Source organism: Dipteris shenzhenensis, chromosome 27 (genome assembly GCF_047967505.1).
Source record: "Dipteris shenzhenensis isolate YYH24624 ecotype China chromosome 27, Dip_SZ_1.0, whole genome shotgun sequence".
In the NCBI taxonomy this organism is placed as follows: Eukaryota; Viridiplantae; Streptophyta; class Polypodiopsida; order Gleicheniales; family Dipteridaceae; genus Dipteris; species Dipteris shenzhenensis.
The window spans coordinates 49,194,635-49,211,348 of record NC_141622.1 but is presented as its reverse complement, the minus strand read 5'-3'; the positions used below and the strand labels follow the sequence as shown (position 1 = coordinate 49,211,348).

Here is a 16,714-nt window from a genome sequence, read left to right as displayed (position 1 = left end):
ACAAGCATGGGAAAATTTGAGCTAGTAATTTGAGCATAACAATGGTGGTTTCTTTCAATGAGAGTACTTTTTAGGTTGAGGTAGTCAAGACTAGTTGGGGGAGAAGGGCGGAAAGGGGGGGGGGGGGGGGCATTATTGAAAAGTTGAGGGAAGCACATTTGAGGGTAGAATACAAATGTCTATCCTTTTTCGTAGTTGCTAGATGACTAAGAGAGTTGAAATTGCTAACATGGTAAGATTAATAGTGGAAGCGACTCTTGGTCCTATGTGCTAGTTTTAAAAGTGTGAAGGTTCCTCGGTTGGTTAAAAAACTCAACTTCAAAATGATTAGAAGAAGGAACCATGACGTTTGGACATGCTAATGCAAGCTTCGAGATAGTGATTAAGATAATAATTTCAAGTCACTAAAAGAGAGACCCAAAGAATTTTGAAGTAATGATATTTTTTGAAAATGAAGAATGGCTTTGGATGTTTGTTACCAGTTGGAAGTTTTCAATGTGGAGCACATGGCACGATAAAGTAGATTAGGGGTGCTCATGTGAAGGGAAGGCTTTATATTTAGTAGTTCACCTTTGTATGCGTATGTATTTTAGGCCTCATGTTATTTGCTTCATTGTCTATGCTATGCTTACTTTTCTATTCTTGCAAGCTCATCATTTATGCTCTGTTTACTTTTCTATTCTTGCAAGCTCTCCCTTGTTCATTAACAATTCTTCCAAAATTGACCTTGGTTTATGTTTACTTGAGGAAGAAGTTAGCCTGGCCGAATATTAGCTTAATGGAAAATCGAGAGCATACTCCAGGTTGCGTGGGATACTATTTATAGTATTAAATATGGAAATTTGCCCAAAAATCAACATACCTTTCTCATACAAGCTTCCAAATTTAGCCCATCCAAGTAATCAAATCGATCGGCGCTAGTCATCTGGACCTAGCTATAAGATTAGAATTTTCAAATTCTAGCTCATAAAAAACTTATAATATATGAAGTTTAAGTATACTTAATTCCATTGAAGCCTTGAAAATGGTAGCATGGGCTAATATTTGTAACTCAATATTAGGGAAAGTTTCACTCAATGACTGACACTTCTATAATAACCTTCCTCTCCTATTTTTTACCTTGGCTATAAGGTGTTGCTTAGCCTTTATGTTGGGGACTACATTGTAGGCATGCAAGTTTGTAAAAACTAATTACAATTAGTAAGATACTGCAAACTTTATGTTATGAAGTCAGAAAATAGTATTCTGGTTGGTTGGATGTGGGTTAAATGAAAGGATGAGTGAGTTTGAGTCCTTGGCATACTAAGGTGTACAAGGCTTCTTGTCACCTAACCTTCACTATTGTTGCAAGTTGAACAGGTAGAGCAAGATGATATGTGCTCGTCGTTTGCTACTAAAGTTGCGTGTCCAAATCAAGGTGAAATTGAAATGCCTTTGCTTATTACTCCTAAAACCATGCACGAATACGGAATGGGGTGGATTAATATGAGACAATGTAGTAATTTATTCTATAGTGCAACTATGAGCCAAAGGGGGGAGCAACCAGCCAGGTAGATGGCGATTGTTATGCTGGCTACAGCCATTGAAGGATGCGTAATGCATGGGTAGATGGTAGTCATTGTGAGGTCAAGGATTGGCTATAGTAAGGGTGAGGACTCTAGTGCAACAGTAGGAGGGGTGACCTAGGAGGAGGAGGGTTGAGTCTCTGAAGGAGGTGGTTGTAGTGCTTAAAAGGGTTGCCTGTGAATAGGCCTTTAAGATGGGTTCAGATGAAGAGGTGAACATGTCAAAAGGCCCAATCAAATTCCTGCCAGCTAGAAATTGCCATTCAAAACATCCGTTAGCAACCTCTACAACAAGTGACACGGACTGACACCTCATGGCCTCATTTGGGGAGATTGCTTCTAGCTTGGCACCTTGCCCACGCCTCCAAGCTTTGTGTAGGACCAATCAAGGTCTAAAAGCCAAATATTCCCATGGTTTTGTAATGCTCACGGTCAACATCATCTTGCGTTTGCAACTTGCACCGTGAAGCAATAGGTGGTGACCAGACATTGAGTGATGCGTAGGATGTGTGAATGCGGTGACCCTTGACAGAGCATGCTCGGGTGGGCGGATTCCTCGTCTTGCATGGGAAAGTAGGGGAATTCTTTCCTTTTATGTGAGATTCCACAAGGATTTGCAGATTTGAACTTTTAAGGCTAACATTGACGATGTTAGCCTGGAAAGTAAAGGATTCGCATATGTAGCTTGATCTCCAGCAATGGAAATCCAGTATTCCCCTACACTTCCATGAAAAGACACTTCCCTACACTTCCCCTACACTTCCCTGAAAAGACTTTGAGAACCTTGAGAGGATGCCTAGTAATTGTTCCCACCTCTCTCCTATTTTTTAGCCCAAAGACTCTTGAGAAGCTTGTGAGAGCGTGTTCCTACTCGTCATCCAAGAATGCTGCTTGAGCATTCGCTAGTGGTGAGGAGAAAGGGTTCCTGCACAATCCCCCTTGCTTATCTCTGATGACTTATGTACCATTCTTGACGTGAAATCCTGCAAAAGGCCCAGAACAATAGCAAAAATGTGCAATCCATTGTGTCCTTGTAGTAGGCCCCGAAATGCTCGGTTAGGGGTGAAATTCACTATAAAGCTGGTTGGTGTAGTGCTCGATTTTGGCATGGCAGGTAGACGTTCAGGTCGTGGGAATGAGCAAGGCTTTAGGAAAAAGTAGCGATCCCGCTCATGTGGGAACGGGCTCCGAGCAATGGGATAATGCTCTTTAGAGGGTTGGGTTCAATGTTCACAGAAAACTTGCAAACTATATTCAATGAACCTGCAACATTTGCATTTTCACGTGTAAAAAATAATTTCTCAGTTTGTAAAATTTTAGACAATGTAGTTACATTTTAGGTGGAGAAAATTGCAAATTCCCAAGAAAGATTGGAAACCCAAAGATTTGTGATTTGTTGAGAAAAATGTTGTGTGTGAACACGGGTTGGGTTGGGAAGGGGTGCTTCTTGCGGTGGACAATTGCGCACTTAGCCACCATCTGGATTTAGGTCACACGTGCGCCACCTCTGGGCCACATGAACGAAAAATACGATGCAATCTGCACCCAAATGCGCGCATTCCGGTGTGAAGTTTGAACCCTTTTTTCGAGCTCCGTGTTGTGAATCCTGTTTCAGCATATCTATATTCAAATCCACTCATAATAGCCGCGCTCAATTCAAAACACTCTTGTACTACCTGCTTCAACATCTGAAATTAACTTTGCCTACACGCAACAATCTCACTCTTGGATTTGCCAACTTTCAAGTTTTTGAACTCATCAACCATAGTTTTTTTTTTTGGGCTTATCTTCAACTTTGAACGCTGCCGCCCTTTCAGACCGATGTTGGAATTATATATATCCACAATGCTCTCGCTACAAATTTGAGCTTTGTTTTGTAACGTTCAGAGAGCTGGTGAACCACGGCCGCTTTATGCAATTGCAAATCATCCTTTTGCGCAGGGAATTCCTTGTCTCGGACGCAATTCTTGCATTTTGTGGATTCACGCGACGAGTTGCTTTGCATTTCGTCCATGTTATGGACTCCATTTGTCGAATCCGGCGTTGATTATGCAAGAAGCTGTTCCACGCATTGCATAATAGTTTATGTTTGCGCAAACAATGGGATTTCGCTGAAGACAGGGCGAGGATTTCCGACAAGGAGAGGGATTCGGTCAGCTGACTCGGCTCGGAAAGTGATATTTTACGGCGAAAATCGCAAGATTCTGCGATTTCTCTGGAGACAGGGCGCCGATTTCTGGCAGAAGGCGACAAAGAGGGAGATTCGGCTCTCAGAAGAAGTTTGCGAGTGATATTTTAAAGGCGATAATCGAAAGGTTGAAGAAGAGAACAGCGTGATTGGGTGAGCGACGGAGCGTTTGTCAGGAAAAAGAAGCAACAAAGCTCCAAAAGCCACGCGGCTTGAGTTGAAACTTGATATCTGGAGACTTGAGAGTTGAGAGCTCAACGGCAACAGAATTCTGTGCGTCAGAAATCAGGATGGAGCAGTGCAGCAGCAACAGAAATATATGTCCTTTTTGAATTCCGTCGTCCCGTCCTCGTCGCATTCGACTTGAATTCCGCAGTCGACTTGATTCTCAAAGTCCTTTTTGAATTCCGTCGTCCTGTCTTCGTCGGATTCGATTTGAACCTCCCCCCATGGCCTGCTTCGACTTCGCAACAGCTTCAAATTTACCTGCACGCTTCCTCCATCCTCGCCACGACGCCTTATTTTGGTTCGGCGTCTTTATGGATTTCCAGTAGATTTTGGCCTTTATCCTTCTCGGTGCCCTCTCCACCTTCGTGTGTGTGCGAGCCACTAGGCTGATGAGTCTCATCACCATTTTCTCTTTTCCAAATGCCGCTCTGGTCAGTATGTCTTGTGGTCTTCCATCTTAGTTCGATATCCGAAAGGCAGCTTGTCAGACGTAGCAAAAGCTCTCTGTGTTGTTGTCTCTAAGCCTCTCGCAGTCTTGTAACCAAACAACTTTGCACAAAAGAAATAGGGCCACAATTGTCGCCTTACTCGGAGTGAGCTATTCCGTCGTACCTCTTCCGCAAAACTTGCAGGATTGTTGGAACCAAGCCGCAAGCGTCAAAATCAACCAGTAAAGTGTAATAGGAACAACAAGATCAACATGAAAGAAGTCACGGATTCAAGAATGGACAAGTATGAGATCCTGGAACAGATCGGAAAAGGCGCATTTGGCTCCGCTATACTTGTCTCTCACAAGCTTGAAAAGAAAAAGTAAGTTTCTCGTCCCGTTCTCTTTCGTTAGTTGAGCGCCTTCATTGTTCGTCTTCACATCCTAACTTAACCAGCTTATGCGCAGGTACGTGCTGAAGAAAATACGCCTTGCACGTCAAACGGATCGATGTCGCAGATCAGCGCATCAAGAGGTACTATATTTCCTCGAGCGAACGAGTGGTCGTAATTAGCGCTTCAGACATACATTTCGCAAAGGCATATGCGAGGCTTATAGTTCTATTGCTTGCTGTGGATACAGATGGTCCTGGTTTCCAAGGTGCATCATCCTTACATCGTGGAGTACAAAGAGTCGTGGGTGGAGAAGGTGCACTTATTTCTCAGTCGTTTCCTAAAGACTATCAAACCTTTCGTTAATCCTGCGGGAATACAGAATTTTTGGGGCGGTTGAGTACATTAGAAACCAGAGCGTGTTATGTTTGTGTTTCCCAAGGAAATCGGTTGAAAGCAGTGCTCGTTCCCGGACTTAGTTCGGCCTTTATCTTGGAGAAGAGTGCAAGGAGATGAGGTTTATGCCGGTTCAGATTCCAGAATGTTCCGTTAGAAGCACAATACAGTGGCGGCATATCCAACAATCCATTGTAGGGTCTTTTTAAGAGGGTCTGTAAATACATTGATTTGCGCCTTAACTCCATCCATCAATCGTTTAAAACAAGACCTGCCAGCAACCAGGGTTCCACAACGTCGCCCCCATCTACAAATTGACATTATGGTGAATTGTTGTTTCGTGTGGAAGGTATTCCTTCTCCAACTCAGACTGTATTTGTTGTCTTTTGCAGGGATGCTACGTATGCATTGTTTTATCGTACTGCGAAGGTGGGGACATGTAAGTTAACCGTCCGTATATGCAAGAGGCCAAATTTCAATTACAATAGGTTGTGCTTGATTTTGGGTTTCTAGCCTATTGTATGCTTTCGTGAAAGGCCGACAAGATTCTCCTATATAAATTCCCCCATTTCGTGCTTTGGCTGCAGGGCAGATTTCATTCGGAAGTCTCATGGAGTCTACGTTTCTGAGGAGGTTAGCTAGCTTCATGCACTGGCACATATAATGTCCGTCAGCTGCTAACGTTGAGCAGCTTAGCACATGTCAAACCACAACTTTACTCTCGCTCAACCAAATCCCTGATGGAAGGCCAATTATATGAATTATTATGTACAATGGCTTTTGGGTCATTTGAATAGTCATTAAAGGCACCACATTGATTTGCTTCTATCATTGTTGTTTTTTTCGAATTCGTTGAATGTCTTGTTCTGCAGTAATGGTTAGGTCTTGACCTTTACCTTCTTTTTTCCAGAAATTGTGCACATGGTTGGTACAGCTGTTGCTGGCTGTGGATCATCTTCATTCGAACCACATACTCCACCGGGATCTTAAGGTGGTGTATTTGTAGCGTCTCAGTTCCCCGTCTTATTTAGTAAGCAGAAGCCATCCTGTAGCATCTGGATATCCATCCTGTGATTTACACACTACCCAATTTGTAACCATACCGAACACTACAAAATTTTCATTCGAACGACATTTTAAAAGAGAGTTTAGTCTTGAAAAAATGGCCTTCAAAAGTTAACTAATTAGTCTACTGGACTTGGATGGCAGTGCTCGAATATATTTTTGACAAAGGATCAGGATATCAGACTAGGTAAGAAGGTGCCGATTCTATTGCTGCATTTGCTGTTGTCTATGATAAAATTTCAACAAAAATATTTGAACGTATTCCTCAAACAATAAAATCTGATTGCAGGAGATTTCGGCTTGGCAAAACTGCTGAAAGCAGATAATCTTACAACTTCCGTAAGTCTTCCATGACGCCTGTACAGTTACGTCATCTACATTGTCGACTTTTGTGTGTGTGTGAGAATTATGTTAGGGTAGCTGCAAGGGATCATAGATTCGCTCTGCCCTCTGAAGATATCTGTTGGGTCTGACCCATACAAAAGAAAGTAGCTGTTAAATTTTGACTCTTGTTGTGAAGGAAGCTACCTACTGTGAAAAGTTGGAGCTTAGCTTATGCATCGCTCAGGTTGCATTATTGTAGTTCAAATTTAGATGATGTACTATTCGGTATTTTATTTTTTATTTTCACGTGCACATTCTTTTTCAATGCGCAATTGATTTTTCAACACTTCTATGGAGTCGGATTGTGAAAATATTACTGACTTCCGAGTTCTCGCACCACAGGTGGATGTATGTAATTTGGCTAGCTAAGTTACGATGCTAAAGTTCAAGTTATGATTACATCATACACACATCTTGCGTTGCTGGGAATTGATGTTGTTCCTTTCAGCATATACCAAGTGGGATAATTTTTGTGATAGTCTAAGACTCTGTGGTACCAACACCAAATCTAAGCCTTCTCAATGACTGGCGGTTCCTCAAACTTTTTGAACAGGTGGTGGGAACCCCCAACTACATGTGCCCTGAACTTCTTGCAGATATCCCATACGGATTCAAATCAGATATTTGGTCGCTTGGTGGGTATAGTGCGGTAGACTTGTCAATTTGCAGAAAATAATTGAAACTTGAGAACTTTGCTGATCATGAGAAACCATCTTACACAGGATGCTGCATCTATGAAATGACTGCACATAGGCCCGCCTTCAAAGCATTTGTAAGCGCCTTCCAATTCCTGAATAGTGTGTTTATCTATTTCATCATAGGCTATATAATATTTGTGTTGGTAGTCTCAAATCCTTCGTTTTAGCGTATACAGGTGTGGTCAAAGATAAATCATGCAGATCAAAGGGAAACATTGCTCAGCTATTCATGTGGATAAAAGACAATTGAAAAATTATAGATAAAGAGCAAAACTAAATTGCGAATACAATACAAAACTAAATTGTGAGTACAATACTAAAAAGCAAATTGATCCAAAGCTCAGATTTAATCTACTATCTGGCGTGTGAGTTGATATATTTTGGACATGCTTTGCACTAGACAGTGCGTTGGATAATGGGTGCAAAATTCAAGGTCACGTAGAAATTTGAAGGTTTGATGACGAACAAACATTGTCACGTCTAGCATATGGCCCTTTTGGTGTGGCCCTTACTGCAGATGCATAAGCATATGGCCTTTTTGGTGTGGCCCTTACTGCAGATGCATAAATTTGCAATTCGCTGAACAGATGACTTGTTCTCTAAAGCAATAAGTGACAGTTTGTTCTCTAAAGCAATAAGTGACAGGAAGGAAAACCTCTGACCGGTGCAAATAAAATAGCTTTGTGGATTTCTCTCTCTGATGGAACAGTAAGAAGAGAAATCTATAACAGATTTTATGGTATTGCAGGATATGCAAGGGCTGGTAAGTAAGATAAACAAGTCTACTATTGGACCCTTACCTGTGGTGTACACTGCATCCCTGTGAGTAAATTTTCCCCTGTTCCTACGTTTTACCTTTTGATTTTAAACCTTATTTCATCTGTGTGTGATGATTGGAATGCTGCTTGACTTTAAGAAATTGCACAGTGCGATCTTAGGCAAATTTTTTGTGCTGCAGTAAAGGAATCGTCAAAAGCATGTTGAGAAAGAATCCAGAGCATCGACCAAGTGTAAGTTATAAGTAGCTGATGATATCATGCTCAGGTTCACTTGGCCCTCTTTGTATGTCTTGATAATCATATGGTGCAAAACAACAGAGTTTAAAATTAAGTACAGTATTGTGAGCATTCTCTCTACTGCAGTTCTATATGGTGATGCGTGCACCTGCTTGGTAGCAGCTATACTTGAGTCTGACTTCACAGCTTTTTCTTGATAGGCGTCTGAACTACTAAGCATCCTCTGCATGAGCTGACTTCACAGCTGTTTCATGACAGGCTTCTGACCTACTTGAGCATCCTCACTTGCGGCCTTATGTCAATCAATGTCGGAAGCAAGCTGGTTTCTTTTTTATGACTCCTGAAAGACAATTGCGCAATTGCATGACGGATGATGATACTGGTGAAGAAAGTGGTTATAACAGTTTCACGAGTAGTACGACTGGGAAAAGCAGCCCGCTTAGAAAGGCATATTCTTCCAAGGGTCCTGTGGCTGACCCTGATAATCTACTAGCTGACCTTGCTGGTGTTAAGCTTTGTGATTGGCCACACTTCCAGGAAAAAAGGGATATGTTTGGGTCATCAAACCCGCACTCAACGAATGCCACTGCTGAGAAGGCGTGGGTCGAGGAATTGGGGAAACGCTGCACCTTGGGTCTTCTTCAGGAAAATGCAGATCTCAATCTCCATAACAAAAATGACAACGCATATAAACAACTTCAACCGAAGATCTCTCCAACCACACCCGGACGCCTCAGCAAGGGCGTTTCCTGTAGCCCCCAAACACCGAGCAGAGCTGCTGGCACTCCAAGATCGAAATTAGATTCAGCAAAGAAGACACAGCAAAGGCTACCTTCGAACCAATGGGTAAACTCTTCTCTGAAATTTTCGTGAGTCATGCTAACCTCGTATAACAGTGGTTCTTTTTTCGACGTGAGGCTGAATATAACTCGTACTATCTGATTATAGTTACGGCAATTCCCCGGAGGCGATGCAACACCTCGAGTTAATGTCCAGAGGGACGGCTCAGATGACAGGGCTTATCTCAGCAGACAGAAACCGGTTGCCTCAGAGACACGCAGAGCCTCCTTACCACTTACAGGGAAAGGTACCGGTGCCATACGACGGAGTACCTCTCCCATCAATACCAGAAATCATCTAGCCGCAGGTAGTCCGAGGAATGCCACTCCGAAGGTCTGGCGGAATCCCATGCACGACTGTCGCGCAGCTGTGCCGGAAACTGCCACGGTGACCTTGCAAAACCGAATCCCAGACGCTACAACCCGAGGTGTAGGAACCCATGGCATACATCGCTTGGTGCCCGAAAGCCCAAGTCAAGGCACATTCTCAAATGGCGTACCAACAAGGAGAGTAGGTGGCTTGAAGGCTAACCAGTCCCCGGATATTTCTGTTAACGCCCCTAGGCTAGATTTAATACCCCAGTTTTCTCTCAGCACTTACGAGGGATTTCCTGCTAGTGATGGGACGGTGGAGGGAGCGATGTCAAAGTTGGAAGAAGCTATCGAGATGCCGGGCTCTTCCGGGACAATTAAGAGGAACGAATTGTATGGGTTTGAGACAGACGAAGCAACTCCATCCAAATCTTACTATGATCAAGAGTATGAAGTGAACCAGGATAAAACCCAAGAGAAAGGGACGATCCGGATCCACGAGAAAGCTCCAACCCCTGTCCGGCCATCATACAACGACGTGATACACGTGATAAGGCACAGCACCTTCAGGATTGGGGCAGATTGTGCACAGGAAGAGAGAAACGATGCTTGTGCCTTCAACAATTTGCTACACCCAGGAATGGAGGCTTTCTCTGTGCCCAATAGCACCACTACTACTACCAGCAGCAGCACTGCAACGGCTCTTCCTAACTATGCTGAAGAGCGCCAGCAGCAGTATCATCGCCACAGCTTCTCCAATGATGGGGATGTAGTTGATTTCCACAGAGGGGCAGCCAAAGGAATCGATGTCAAGTCCCACCGCCAAAGAGCCGAAGCTCTGGAAGGCTTGCTGGAACTCAGTGCCCAGCTGATTGAGCAGCAAAGACTGCAGGAGCTTGCCATTGTTTTGAAGCCCTTTGGTCGAGACAAGGTGTCTCCTCGAGAAACCGCCATCTGGTTAACCAAGAGCCTCAAGGAGATGATGCTTGGGGAGCAATGTGAGAGCTTCGAAACTAACACAAGGTCTGATTATTGAGCTTGTAATCTGCTCGTACAGGCTGAGCTTCTCGACTAAACAGACTACGATCCAACGCTCTTTTCCATTTTTCTTCAACCAGTTTCGTCCTGTGCTCTACTCACAGATTAGTCTCAAGTTGTTTGTTATTTTAGTTGTTTCTTATTTTACAGCATTTGCTACTTCTGCAGCATTTCTGATCATTTCACGGTCCGCTCTCGCGACTAGATATGCAGTGTCATTTCATCTGCAGCATTTCTGATCATTTCGCAGTCCGTTTTCGTCACTTAGATATGTTTCTATCTCTTACGTTGGCCGATTCCCTGAGCCCTCACATTCCCCTTGGTAAGTCAATGCTAGCCCATGTTTGGTCCCTTGAAAACACGAGTAACCTGACCAGACTAAGATGGGCTAGAGACCCGCTGTACTGGTCCTCCCGTCTATCTGTTCTCTCTCTCTTTCATATAAATATAAATATATGTATGTATAATACATGCACGCATGCACACACACACACCTCGCCTCTAGATCCTCGCCCCCCTCCCTCGTCCCTCTTTCTCTCTCTCTCCTTGGTTACGAAGCTATTTCAGGTCTCCCTCTCGCCATTTAGGAAGAGGAAAGGTTCCAAAGGAAAAGATCCCATAAGGCCCCTTTGCTTCACTTGTCCCTTTTCTACCCCATCTTGCTTTCAATGACTAGACGTTGATACACATACACACACACATATATTACATTAATATATTATATTAAATAAAATACTATATATATTATAATATATAATATAATATATTATAATACATATATCTTATATTATATATACTTCATTATATTCTTTGTGTGTGTGTGTGTGTGGTTAGGAAGCTATTTGAGGTCTCCCTTCTAATGTGGGTCGACATTTAGGAGGAGGACAGGTTCCAAAGGAAAAGATCCAAAGGCTCTTTCCTTTGCTCCTCCGCTTCACTCGGCCCTTTTCTTCCCCATCTTGCTTTCAGTGATTAGATGTTGATACATACATATATCTCTCTTTGGTTGCAAAGCTATTTGAGGTATATATATATATATATATATATAAATATAAATAAAACAGACATGCACACACACATACACATATTTCATTAATATATTATATTATATGAAATATAAAATATATTGTATATATATTATATATTATAATATAATATATTAGAATACATATACCTTATTATAATTTTATTATATTTTCTCTCCCTCTCTCTCTCGCTATTAGCCTCTTCATCTTGCCTCGCATGTCACTTTGCCTAATTGACCTCGCACTCTGTCTTATACGATGCTCGAGACACGTGTCTATTGTGATGCCACAGCACTTTATATATATGGAAAAGGACCCTTGATGGACACGTTGCAGTGCTATGTCACATGGTCGGGCTAGTTGGTGGCATGAATGTTGGCCTCATACATGTGTCATGATCGCACGCCTTGGTTTGCCACATGTCAAGATCTCGAAAGCTTTGTGCGTGCAGTTGCCATATGTCATGATCACGTGCGTTGTTCTGCTTGCACGATTGCTAGTCCCTTCCTTGGTCCAAGCTTTCACTCCATGTGGCTTGCCTCCCTTCTCTCTCGAACCTCTAGAATTCATCCCCAAACCTCCACATACTTGCCATGTGGTTGGTATGGTATTAGTCTCCGTATAGAATAGAAGAGCTAATGGGTGCAATTTCTTTAGAAACTCATCTAAAACTCCTATTTCATACTATCAAAGGAAATATTTTTGTTTTTGGCAAGGAAAAATCACATGGTATAAAATTCAACCTAAAACTCTAGATTTGACATTAATTTAGATTATTTCATGTTACGTTTAGTGCATTTGGGACTTAGCTTAAGAGAGTAAATTAAACTAATCGAAACAAGGTGAATACTATAGTATTCATCATGCCTGCTTGCAATTTACCTCATAAAATGTTGGGGGCTAACATATTAAAACAACAGGGTTCTTGAGTGCTTGCCAGTCGAAGATGATAAAGCCCTACAACTGCAAACAACAGTCAATTGTTAGTACACTTCTTACATCGTGTATCACACAATTTTAGATCAACTTGCTCATGGTAATGTGACATGAAGTTAGGGGTAATAAACTTCACGCACCTCTTCACTTCCTACTGCTTTCAAACTGAGTGATAGAGATATTCAACACTGGGAAGGGGACATTAAAAAGAAGCTTTTATACCAAGAGACCACACCATACTATCCTCCCTTAGATGAGAATGAAGATGGTAACATCCCAAGTGATGTTGTACTCAAGCATAAGGAGAAGGAAAGGATTAGCGGAGGCCATAATCTCAGCAAGCCGGTCTGCACCAAAGAGAAGAGCGATACGTTGTTGAAAGAAGACCTTGCGGCTCAACATGATATGAACTGATATAGTTTGAAGGGGTTGATTGGGTCGGATGGGTAGGTTCCGAGGAAACATTGCACCTCCTTCATAGACACCTTTACACTTAGCTCAAAACACTCTCCAAATTGTCATAAGACACAAAGACCCATAACTTTCAGTAGAGACATGAAATAAAATATTCAATCACATATTAGGATGCGCCTTGGAATGGGCTTCATTTGATATAAGTTTCGTAAGAAAAAGAGAAGCGGTCGGAAAGATATGGGCAGTTTATTGGACGGGGGTAAAAACTGTCTGAGAAAAAACAGTCACACACAGAGAGCCATAGATTTTTGGTTTGACATCTAATATAATAACTAAAGACATAGGATGCTGCTCCTTGAAGAGAGCTTCGTGTTGATATAAGTTTCATCCAAATTGGACCATCGAACAAAAAGTTATGAGCAAAATATTGACAAGGGGTCAAATTGTCATGAAAAACATCTACTCCTTCTATTGGTGCCGACTTGGGAGAATACTACCTCCATGCTTAGACTTCATCAACGATCCAAGTCCCATAGAGGTCACCTAGGAGCGAAGGAAGAGTCCCCTTTGTGGCTTGGGAAATAGATAAACCATGTATGCGCAATGAGCAACCGAATAGACAACACTTCTGAGCACTTTGGAAGAGAAAAGCAATGGAAAAAGGGAAGAGACACTCAAGAGAGAGAACCTGAAGTGACCTTTGTTACCAATAGAGTGAGACCACTCCAATGCTACTAAAAATACTACAAACACAAGGGAGAAGAAGAGGTTTCAACATACAAGAGGGAGCAGAAGCTCCAAGACTACTCATAGAGAGAGAATAAACTAGAGAGAGATTGACTCAAGAGTCTACATAAGAGAATATCTACAAGAGGGAGAGAAGGCTCATGGAAGAGGTGTTGAGAGTTCACGCTCAACATCATGTGATCATGTGTGCATAGCACCATCACGTGATCATATGTGCATAGCACTAACCTTATAGAGTGCTATAAAGGAATGGGTTAGATCCCCTAACCCTAACCCTAAATGGGTTTGCATATTTCAACTAAATCTAGTGTATAGTTGGTCATTTGTGGTGTGCTCTCTAGCTATGCCCTCTCTCCTCATCTCCACTCTTCTCCTCTCCCCTCTTCATATTTTGTCATGGTATCAGAGCTCCCTTGCCTTCCGCTGAGGCATTGCGATCCATTTGAGAGAGTGTGATTGATTGAGAGATCGAGAGATCGCGTGTTCTCTTCCATTGAGAGAACTTCTTTGATAGAAAAATTCCGTCCATTTGAGAGGAATTTCTGTCCGTTCATCTCCTTCGAGAGTTCTTTGCGAGATCTACCTTGTGAGAGAGATCATTGAGAGCCTAGAATTATGAGAGAGAGAGAGGGCTTGTTTCGTGAGAGAAAGATCAGTTTTCATTAGCTTTGAAAGAATCTTATTTGAGAGATTTTCGAGAGAGATTGAAGGTTCATTTTGAGAGATTTTAGAGGTTTATGAGAGAAAGAACCCGCCTTGAGTTTTTGGGAATGCGTCCACCAATGTGTCAAACATTCAGTGCAACTACTGTCACAAGTTTGGACACTATGAAAGAGATTGCCGCAAGAAGCAGTACGACCAAGGCGGTCAATCCAGAAGTAATCGAGGGAATTCCCGAGGTAGAGGAAATCATCGTGGTGGACATTCTAGTCACAGTCATTTTGCAAATGAACATGGAAATATGTTTCTTGCAAATGATGAAATGCATCAAACTGATACAGTGTACTCAGACACAGTGTACTCAGACACTGATTTCAATCCCAAAGAGGATTACAGCTATCAAGTCGACCAAGTGGAACAGGATCCTTGGTACATCAACAGCGGTGGATCATCTAATATGACAAATCATCAGGAATGGTTCACAGAGATGAAACCATTAGAAGGTCAGAAAAATGTCATCTACAAAGCAGAAAATACACCGAATCTAGTTCAAGGGACAGGCGTTATCCCTATGAACAATTTCACTGGTACGAAAGGATTAGTGAAAGATGTGCTATTTGTTTTGAAGCTCAGCAAGAACCTTTTGTCAGTAGGTCAAATGACGGAACACAATTACAAAGTCATCTTCGACGATGATGAATGCACTATCAGAGACAAATCCAAAAGATGTCAGCTAGTACCAAAAGGTATCAAGGAAGGACACTTATATAGAATGCTAGCTATAGTACCAGATAAGAATGCCATGTCAGCTCAACCGCAACAGATGCCACTATCTGCAAAATGGCACAAGAGATATGGTCATGTCAACTTCAAGTACTTGTTAGATCTCAGGAATCAGAATATGGCAATTGGGATTCCGAAGCTACAGTTTCTTGGAAAACTTTGTGAAGCATGCTACTTTGGCAAACAAAAGCGAACCAACTTTGTCAAAAGTACCTCTCGTGCATGAGGTATTCTTGATTTGATACATACAGATGTATGGGGTTATGCCCAGACCTACAGCATCAATGGTTCACTTTACTATTTGACTTTCATCGACGACTACAACAGATATTGTTGGGTCTACTTTCTCAAAGAGAAATCTGAAGTGTTTTCCAGATTTCAAGAATTCAAAGCCATGGTAGAAAACCAGACAGGAAGAAAGATCAAAGTCATGTGATGAGATAGAGGAAGTGAATACATGTCTTCAGCATTCATGAACTTTTGCAGAAATCACAGCATACGAAGACAATTCACATGTGTAGATACTCCTCAGCAGAATGCAAGATTTGAAAGGAAGAATGGGACTTTAGCAGACAATGCTAGAGCAATGCTTAGTGAAAAGCATCTTTTGAATCAGTATTGGGCAGAAGCAATAGCTATAGCAAACTTCTTGCTTAATCGGCTTCCTATTGAACCGATACAAGGTATGACTCCTTATGAAGCATTCACTAGTAACAAGTCATGCATTGGGCATCTCCACATATTTGGTTGCATAGCATATGCCCACATACATGATGATCATCGCAGGAAATTGGATGCAAAGTCACGCAAATGCTTCATGGTTGGCTACAGTGAAGAAAGCAAAGCTATAAATTGTATGATCCCATCAACCGAAAAGACATTATCTCCAAAGATGTATTTTTGATGAGGAATCAGAATGGAAAACCTCACGTACACAGGAGATAGAAGCATTGACTTCACAGTCATCTATAGAACAGGTTGATGAAGAAGAGCAAGGATTGCCAGAAACACCCCAAGCAGAGCCACAACAGCTCAGATGGTCTACTAGGGAAAGCAGACCTCCAGCCAGATTGACATATGCTCAGAAAGACAAAGCAATTTAGGTGGAAACCACCAACTATGCTCTTATGACTACCATCATGGCTACAGAAGAGCCAATGTACTTCGAAGACGCAGTAGACAAGCGAGAATGGAAAACTGCTATGAATGAAGAAATGGATGCTTTGTATAAGAATAATACTTGGGAATTATGCAACCTTCCACTAGGAAAGAAGGCCATAGCAAACAAATGGGTATACAAAGTGAAGTACAATCCAAATGGAAGTATTCAGAGATATAAAGCCAGATTAGGATATGGAAAATCACCTAACATATCCAAGTACTGGAGCTTCTCACTACTTGATAGAGAATCACCAAGAAGCTCTTCATTGCATTGGCGTCATTTAGTGTGCTCCACATCCTCCACATGAAGTGTCTCTACAGGATGTTCTTGCACCACTACCTTGTTTCTTCCTGACTTGACATCCCGATTAGCACCAAGACAAAGACCAAAGGCCACTCCTTCCACCTCACCCTCTGAGCTGGACTCTTCGGAGCTACGC

General features: G+C 42.1%; 1 protein-coding gene across 1 annotated transcript; it reads left to right on the top strand.

Annotated features, from left to right (window-relative positions):
• The first annotated feature begins 3,694 nt into the window (after positions 1-3,694).
• Positions 3,695-10,644, top strand: LOC147884425 (serine/threonine-protein kinase Nek1-like). Its single transcript, XM_087398278.1, has 14 exons — positions 3,695-4,791; positions 4,877-4,943; positions 5,051-5,116; positions 5,589-5,635; positions 5,784-5,829; positions 6,107-6,187; positions 6,406-6,448; positions 6,551-6,600; positions 7,199-7,280; positions 7,368-7,417; positions 8,092-8,165; positions 8,302-8,353; positions 8,618-9,205; positions 9,308-10,644. The coding sequence occupies exons 1-14, from the start codon at positions 4,682-4,684 to the stop codon at positions 10,544-10,546; spliced, it is 2,595 nt and encodes an 864-aa protein (XP_087254404.1). The 5' UTR covers positions 3,695-4,681; the 3' UTR covers positions 10,547-10,644.
• Positions 10,645-16,714: the final 6,070 nt, after the last annotated feature.

Coding starts and splice junctions, on each gene's coding strand:
- LOC147884425 (XM_087398278.1), top strand. CDS start 4,682: ATGAAAGAAGTCACGGATTCAAGAATGGACAAGTATGAGATCCTGGAA. Junction 7,418..8,091: donor GGCCCGCCTTCAAAGCATTT/GTAAGCGCCTTC, acceptor ATGGTATTGCAG/GATATGCAAGGGCTGGTAAG. Junction 8,354..8,617: donor ATCCAGAGCATCGACCAAGT/GTAAGTTATAAG, acceptor GTTTCATGACAG/GCTTCTGACCTACTTGAGCA.